The sequence below is a fragment of the Coffea arabica genome, chromosome 10c (genome assembly GCF_036785885.1).
Source record: "Coffea arabica cultivar ET-39 chromosome 10c, Coffea Arabica ET-39 HiFi, whole genome shotgun sequence".
NCBI lineage: Eukaryota > Viridiplantae > Streptophyta > Magnoliopsida > Gentianales > Rubiaceae > Coffea > Coffea arabica.
Genome location: NC_092329.1, coordinates 44902371 through 44911651, shown reverse-complemented (window position 1 = coordinate 44911651; position 9281 = coordinate 44902371). Strand labels below are relative to the sequence as shown.

The following is a 9281-nucleotide window of genomic DNA, read 5'->3' as shown; positions in this document are numbered from 1 at the left end:
AATATCAAACTCTTGACCCAATTACTCAAGCAAGATGGTTTTCTATGAGGCAGTAATGCTCAGGCAACATTTGAGAATCCCAAAATGGAAATGACTACAGATGCCCAACTTTGTACTTCCTTTATGATTGAAACTGATGCATGTGGTATAGGGATTGGGGCAGTTTTGATGCAAGAAGGGCACCCATAGCCTACCTCAGCAAAGCTCTTTCACCACAAAATCTGGGGCTATCAGTTTATGAAAAAGAATTGCTAGCCCTGGTATATGCTGTAGCTAAATGGAAGCATTATCTAATTGGCCACCATTTCATCATAAGGATTGACCTACCTCTTGCAACACAAGTGGCTGACAAAGCTATTAGGATTGGATTATGAAATCCAGTACAATAAGGCTTGTAACAGTGGAGTAGCAGATGCCTTATCTAGGAGAGGAGAATGGAGGAGTGATAAAAATAATGATCTCTCAAGGAAGGATGTGTACTATAACTACGGCACAACCAGTCTTGGATGAATGAATTGCTGGATAGTTAAGATGGGGATAGGGTAGCACAGGAAATTATTTCCCATTCGTTACTAGATCTCAGCTCTAATCGAGACTATTGCCTGGAAAATGGTATACTGATGTACAAAGATAAGCCGTATGTGGGGTCTGCTAATGAAATCAGGCTTAAGTTGATTAGGGCACTTCACTCCTCTGTAGTGGGAGGACATTCAGGACAGAGAAGCTACCTACGAAAAGTCAAATCATTGCTCTATTGGCCTCAAATGAAACAGAATGTATTGCAGTTGGTTAGATCATGCGACTTGAGTCAAAGGAACAAAAGTGAGAATGTATCCTATCCTGGACTTCTGCAACCCATTCCTATCCCATCTCAGGCATGGTCTCAGATAACAATGGACTTCATAGAGCAATTACGTATATCCAGAGGCTATGGCACTATCCTGGTCATTGTGGATCGTTTGATAAAATTTGGTCACTTCATACCTCTCATGCATCCTTTTTCAGCCAAGCAGGTGGCTATAGACATGTAGTGTTCATTGATAATATTTATAAACTCAATGGTCTTCTAGAAACACTTATTTCAGATAGAGATAAGTTGTTTGCTAGTATTCAAAATAGTGGGAACTGAACTTCACTACACATCCTCCTATCATCCACAATCATATGCACAAAGTGAGAGAGTCAATCAATGTTTGTAGAGCTACCTCAGGTGTATGTGTTGTGAACATCCCCAACATTGGAGTAGCTGGATTTCTCTTGCAGAGTTTTGGTGTAACTCTAACTTCCGTACTAGCTTAAAGTTGACTCCATTTGAGGAGCTATATGGATATAAACCCAGGCATTCCCCTCTAGGACCTTTCCATGATACTGCAATTCTAGCTGTAGCTTCTATGGTACAGAATAGACTTCAGGTGCTATCTTCCATCAAAGAAAACATAGCTAAAGTCCAAAAAAGAATGAAACATTACATAAATTGACACAAGATTGAGAGAGATTTCCAGATGGGCGATTGGGTTTTCCTCAAACTACAAACATACAAGCAGTAGACCGTAGCAGTTAGGAGGAATTTGAAACTGTCTTCAAAGTATTTTGGCAAATCTTGGAAAGGACTGATCAAGTGGCTTATAAACTCAAATTGCCTCCAGGAGCCGTAGTTCACCCTATATTTCATGCTTCCCTATTAAAAGGAAAGATAGGGGTCACTGACAAGGTGGATGTTCAAATTGCCTGAATGGGATGCTGTGGATTTGTCTTCTTGAACCAGAAATAATATTGCAAAGGAGAGTCATTCTGTAAAATTCTCAACCTATCATACAATATCTGATTAAGTGGAATCCCTTAGGAGAAGATGAGTCATCTTGGGAAGATAAAAGCTTCATCAACAACTAGTGTCCTGCATTTCGAGCTTGAGGACAATCTCTGTCTAAAGGGGGAGGGATACACATATTTCACAATTGAATTAAAGAAGACCAAAGTTAGGAATTTGTTAATAGGTAATGTTGCACTAATGCCCAACCAAAGTCCGACTGTCGTACCAATTAAAAAAAATGAAATTTGAAATTTATTAACATTCTCTAAAAAAGGGTACTATAATAATCCTGTAAGTACTGAAATCATTAAAAGAATACCCAATAATTTATTTGATATTTTACGAAGTATTTGAAATATGGGAAAAAAATACCATTCCAATATTACTTCCAAAAGAGTTACTTCCAAAAGAGTTGCAAATGGATCTGCCGGTTTACCAACCATTGATGTCAGGAAATTAAGTGTTGTTACTGTCCTTTAATTAATACTTTGCGTTTTGTAATAAGCATAGCTTTTTGTGAGGAAAATGGTTGATTGGTCAACAATACACCGTTTCAATTAGTATGGCTGTTAGACATATATTTCCAAATAGTGGACTTGAACTTAAGCAAGGGAGTTGTAACAGAAATGGCATCGGTTATTGAATAAAAAAAAAATTTCTTCTCTCTCCAATCTCTCTCTTCTCTGCTCTGTCCCTCTCCTTCTTTCTGCTCGTTCTGCCTCAACTTCTCTTCAATTCTTCTGACATTCTTGGTTCGACTTACTAATTCATAGCTGAGGTCCTAATAGAGCCTTCTCTGTGGTCAAGTTTAGGGTTTGAGCAATCGAATCTTTGGCAATTGGGAGCAAAAAGATTGTGGGGAGGGTAGGAAGGTAAAAAAAAAAAGCATATAGAGTTGATGTTTAATGATGGAAGTTATGAAGTTTTAGCTTGCCTGTACATATATAACTCAATAACGCACATCAATGCACGTGAAATTGAGCAAATTCTCCAAATAATCCTTCAATTATTTTACTAATTCAGGTTTAATCCTTCATCTTAAAAATGGGACAGAAGGGTCCACCAACAAAAATTTTTGGACCAAATTAGTCCCTTTGTGGCTAAGAGAATTCAAATCTCATCACCACTTTTGTCCAACTATTTCTTGACAGCTCCACCGCATAGGAATCGATTTGACCCAAAAATTTTTTATTGAAGGACTATTCTATTCCATTTTTAAGATAAAGGATCAAACTTGAATTAGTAAAATAACTGAAGAGCTATTTAGGGGATTTGCTCCGGGAAATTTTGTGACAACACAATTTCTTAAATTTAGTAACTTTTCTTGAAAAATTGGTTGTCATTCCACATATCAAAAGATATTTATTTACTTTGGAGAAAACCTAATAAATATTGAGTCAAGATATATGGTTCTCTAGATCATATTACAAATTTCTAGTTTAATAACACGCAAAAATGCTTACCCGTCCATGTTCTTTCATATTGTTCTTTATCTATTTGCTTCCTGATTTCTTTATACATGGAATCCATTGCTTGGTTTTTTATTTTTGTGAATTCCTAATCTTTCATAATTGACTCAGAAGAGAATGTACACAATAGAAGGGATTACTCCCATGCAAATACAAGAAGTAAGAAAGAGCCTATAATCTGTACTATAAATTTATAGAGTGTCATTTATGAAACAAAAGAATATCAAGTTTAGCACATAGTTGTAAGTTTTCCTGCTTCCTGTCCACCTTCTTCCATCCTCAATGGCCCCCTAATCCATCCTCAATGAAGTATATACATACCCTTGAGAGATCTACGTTGAAATCAAAATTGCAAACAGAAGTATGTAGTGAAAAAAGTCAATGGCGCTCAGTTCCAACCAGTTTACGACTAATTCACCCTTAGAACCGGTTGGACCAAGGGATTGGTGCATTTTTGCGCCTTCTCGTGCTTTTTCAACTTGCTTCTCGCTCGCAACCTTGTCCAATACCTCTCCCAACTTGATGTCATTTTCAAATGTGTAAAAACCTACAAAAAATAATGAAAACAATACCAAATTCATTAATAGATTGACCATTCTTCTTAAACCATACTTAACTAGAAAACTTAGTAAAAACCCTAACAAATTTGATGCAAACACACAAAAGACATGGGGGAAGGTTTGGATTGGATGATAAGATGGGAGAAATTGTAAGTAAAAGATTATAAATTTAACACCTCCTACTCATTAAAGAAAAAAGACACTAAAAATAAATTAAAATACACACCCAAATATATGAAAATATGGCACTTTTCAACACGAGTAAGATGGATCATATGCTTTCTTTTGACCAATATCTAGGGCACTTGGAAACGATAACGAAAACATTGACGTTTCTTGGTTTCAAAATTTGTCTTGGGCTCAAAACAGAATTGCATTCATAAAATAATATTAAAGAAACATTTCAGTCACATTATCGAGCCCCATGATTCATTGAAAGTATTTTAGCAGCTGAATTACAACTGAAAATAAGAAGGGTTTCCAAGAAATTAACATAGCTCAAGGGACAAACTTATAAATTTCTAACTTTAAGGTCAATGATCATGACCACGTGTCACGCGCAATTGGGCAATGCGCAGCAGTCTTGTCATACTGCTTTAGCGTAGAGACACTAAAGCGAATTAGGGACCCTGAGGCCTCTCCTTTCTTTTTGGGAGGGGCCGTTTAGAGACTCGGTCTGATGACCGTGAATTAACTTTTGACCACATGTGTCTCACGCTATGAAGTCTCTCGTCAATTAATACTCAAATATACACTTCGTTAAGTGTCAAAGAAAATACAAGCAGTGGCCTTATGTTACAAGTTGGATCTTGTGATTGTATTTTTCTGATACCAAAGAATATGTTACTTCTTGTGTCTTATAAATATTTTCACGTTGTTTATGTATTGTCACTTATTTTTAGTAAAATGTTGAGCTCTTGATATTTGAATACATACGTTATGTGTTCAATTCTATACCTGAATCCTTGACAAAGATGCTTCTAAAGCATAGTAAAACTGATTCAGTAATATAGATAAGTCTTGTAAGCTTGCTAACGAATTGGGTCTGAAGAGTTGATTTAATCAAATTTTGGTAATCCCAAGCCAAAAACAGACCTAGAATTTTACAAAATGTTGATGATCCAGTGCGAAGTAACTTTTTGAGTTGATTATTTGTTGGTTAATTTACGAGGATACATGTTAAATCTCTTCGTCCTTGCTCTTGCACTTGTGCGCTTTGTATCCCAAAATTGTTCTAGTACCTCTTGTAGCTAGACTGGTTCCATTTTTTAATCATTGAGAAAAGAGAACTTAAAGTATTTGGTCAGTGGGAACTAATGTAGACAAGTTTGTGTTCTTAAATAGTAGTATAAAAAATACCAAACCTATCATGATTCTTTGTTATGGTGTATGTCTATCATCATTATATTCACTGGAATCTGGATACTTTTCACGGTTGACCAAACTTGGATGTTTTTTCTGCGAGGTAGACATGCACATGAAATGCACGGAGTAACAAAACCTTAATTTGAATGGCCAATTAAAACATTAATTCTAATCTCTGTGGGGACTAAGATTCTAAACTTTCAAACGGTTCAATAATTGTATTCTAAACTTTTTTTTCTCCCTCCCATCCTTCTTACTCTTTCCCCCCCTAACTGTATAGCACAGCATTCGAATTCTAAATATGGTAGTGGAAAAGACTCTACATAGGATTTGAATGCTAAATATGATAATGGAAGCGACTCTGAAAACCATCCTTTAATCATTGAACTAATCTCAGTGATTAACTTTCAACCTCCTACCAAACGGTTCAAAAATTTATACTTTTCTATCCCGAAATGTTTGTTGTATCTGGAGACTCATACTTATTATCAATAATGCAAGTATTTCAAATGATATGGGTTTAAGTTGCAGTTATACCCTGCTCGAATGTCAATGTATTCACCAGTGTTTCAATGATAAAAAGTCCACAAAACGTGATAAAATATGTGGGATCCAAAAGACTGAAATGTCTCATAACTTTTTATGAGGAAAGTGTCATGCATGGTTGTCGTTTACGTATCATGTGGGCGTCATGGGCTATCAACTGCAATGTTTGTATTTGATAAGTGCATATTTGAGCCCACTAAAAGATTAAAAAAAAAAAAGGTAAGTGTATGGAATGAAAATGTGTGAAAGTTTTCATTGTCAATTTCTGTAGGTGACAAAAATTTTGAGACAGATCAAACAAGAAAACGTGGCACTTTGAATGTGGAATTCTCAATGAGACAGAGGATAGAGGGAGTAACATCTACTGAATTTTCATAATTGACTTAGTCAATTTTTACTGTTGAATAGTTAAGAGATTCCACAAAATAATTAAGTGGCCATATCACGAAGCCACATTAAAGTTTCTTGCGTCAACCACAGTCAAATAGAAAGTAACAAAACAAATAGTATACTGGTCAATACGTAAAGGACTAATTGCACTTTGCAATTCCAAATTCATGCACCATTATAGTTTCTTGCACCTAAACTTTAATTTCAAACACTTAGCATTTTAATGTTTCAAATTTGTCCTACTTAAACTCAATTACTGGCAATGTTAGCAAAGCTAACCGAATAGGGGACTATACATAAAACGTGCTTTTTGCATGATTGATAGGAACTGTGAGATGATGGTAAATATACTACTCCATCTGTCTCAAATTTAGAAACGTTTCTTGGGACTGCAACTTTTAAAGTATAGTAAATTATTATTGCCAACCAATACTTTACTTCCAAATTTAACCTGCTAGAAGCACATTAGTCAATTGAAGTTCGTGTTTTTCAAAGAGTCATAATTCTATGGATTCCACTCAATTAAATGCATCTCTTCGTACGTTAAAGACACGCACCAATATTAGCCTTATAAAGTGGGAGTTGTTTTGCACACTCTTTCAGCTTCTCTAAATGGGAATAAATAGTGGGTCCTACTAAATTTCTTGAGACTTTTTTACATATGCTCTATGAGGGTAAGAATAGAACCGTGGAAGGGAAAAATTTTAGCATGACTCTAATTTTACGACAATAAAAAAGGTGAAAAATGACATTAACAATGGGTTGGAGGAGTACTACCTATTACAATGGTTAAGATATATGTTGTGCATATGGTGCTCTATTCAGTTAGTTTTTATTAATTCTATTGTTGATTAGGCTTGTGTAGGAAAAACTTGAGAGGTTAGTGTGTAAAATATTAAAAATAAAATTTTAGGATGTAAAGTAAAAAAGATTACAAATTTGAGGGTACAAAGCGAAATTAGTCCATATGTGAGTAATTTCATAGAAAGAGAGCTTATGACGAAACTGCCTCAAAATTTCTTATCTCATAGCCAAGTCATGCCATGCTTATAAATCAATCATTATTTGCGGTGGTTAGAATATACTTCATAACTTAGAAATTCACTTTAAAAAAAAAAGGAAGCATCTCATCTTCTTCTTTCTTCTGCCTGTTGTTATTCCAATTTCTGCTAATTAACTCCAAAAGATGGACTGCAGAAAATTTGAGATAACCCTTTTGTCAGCAAATGACTTAGAAGACGTTCGAAAATTTTTCAAGATGAAAGTTTACTTGAGGGTTTCAATAGGGAGCAGCAGCGAAGAAGCAGAGAGGAGAACTCCAGCAGACAAGCATGGTGAGGTCAACCCTGCATGGAATTTCACTTTGAAGTACACCATAAATGAGTCCATGGTGCAACATTTCAACACTATGCTCGTCATTAAACTGTACTGTAAACGTAAACTAGGGGATAGGTACATAGGAGAAGTTCATACCTCCATGAAAGATTTGTTTGATTACGCATATCCTGTTGGGGGCAGTGCTGTTGTGAGTTATCCTGTGCAAAAGGGTTCTGTGAGTTCACAAGGAGTTTTCAGGTTTTCTTATAGATTTGGGGAAAAAGTTTTCATAGATAAGCCCCTAATAGCTGAAAGTCTTGCTGATTGGAGTTCATGTAAACAATAAATATGCCAAAAGAGGAAGGAGTGGAGTTTTGTTTGCGGTAAAACTGTACACACTCCTTGGCCTAATGGCTAAACTTAAGGTTCCAAAAATTAGAGGTTCTAAATTCTAATCATCCTATCCCTTCTCACTTCTTAAATTCTACCCCTCTCCTATTGAAATAAATTTTTAAAAAATGTACACACTTCTTTTGTATCAAAATTAAGAATCTATTGTAAATTTTGTCCCTTGGCTCTGTAGTTAGTCCAGCTTGATCTATCATCTATCTTTATGTGGATGGTAGAATAGAACTACATTAGCTATCATGTCTTTTCCCCTTTTCCATCCGGTTGTGTACTGTAATTTAAGAACAACCATTACTGTCCAAGACAAGCTAATATTCGGTTTCATTAAGTTTTCGAATTTTTATATTATCTTTTTTTTATTATCGTTGTTACAATGTAATGAGTGTACCACATATTGGAGATCGGGCTCGCAAAATCACAGCAGGTACAACTCTAGGAGTAATGTTTAACACTTAACAAGAAAACTTGACTGAGAACAAGATTAAGTGAATTAAAGAATATATTCAGTGGGCAAGACCAGATTAGTGACCCTATCTTTATTCCAAGTTTGTGGTGAATTATATTGATGGAAATGTTTACATTGACCAAACTGATATTTGTCCCTAGCTACAAAATATGATTAATACAGTTTTCATGACATTCTTTTGACTTTTTCTTGTATTCATGCAATATGATATAATGCCCCTAATCTTCGTTTTAATAACAACTTCACAAAAAGAAATGGTGCTAAATTTAATGAACAATAGGTTTTTTTTTTGTTGTCTAATTCACATAATACAAAAGTCAAAAAGTTCTGTTAACATTTCCAATTTCAAATATAGAGGAGTGAAAGTTCCCAACAATCATAAGTTGATTGTATCCTTCTATGAACTTTATGAGCTTTATAATAACTAAAAGTTGAGATCCTAGAATTTAGAAGTTCTAGATTCAAATTCCCCTTCTTTCGCTTCACTTATTCAATTCCACCCCTTCCTTGTCAAAAAAATTAAAAAGTAAACAAAACTATTTTAACTTATTTCTTTTATTTTACTATAATAACTATTAAAAACTAAACTAATTCTATAAACATATTTACAATTAAATTATTTGGGCTGGCTCGATCAGCCCAAGGCTATGTGAACTCTATATAGGACGGGCTTCAACTAAAAATGTGATATTTTGTTTGAAGTTGAGATTGAGATTAGAAAAGTCCAACTCATTAAGTCCAATTGACTGCCCTATTTTTATGTAAGTTGTGAAGTTCTTTAAATTTGGAAAAAAAATATAGGAGCCACCGAAGCATGAGTGGTGAGATTTTAACTTACGTTTTAAATTTTAACCTAATTACCTCATTTATTACAAGTATACAGGTCGTGACTTGTAGTATTAGGGAGTTAGGATCGATTCCATAAGCTAATCACATCCAACTACTAAGGC

The 9281-nt window shown here is 34.9% G+C and overlaps 1 protein-coding gene across 1 annotated transcript; it reads left to right on the top strand.

Moving 5' to 3' along the window:
- The first annotated feature begins 7326 nt into the window (after nucleotides 1–7326).
- LOC113714107 (protein SRC2-like) lies at nucleotides 7327–7803 on the top strand. The gene has a single exon (XM_027237905.1). The coding sequence runs from the start codon at nucleotides 7327–7329 to the stop codon at nucleotides 7801–7803; it is 477 nt and encodes a 158-aa protein (XP_027093706.1).
- Nucleotides 7804–9281: the final 1478 nt, after the last annotated feature.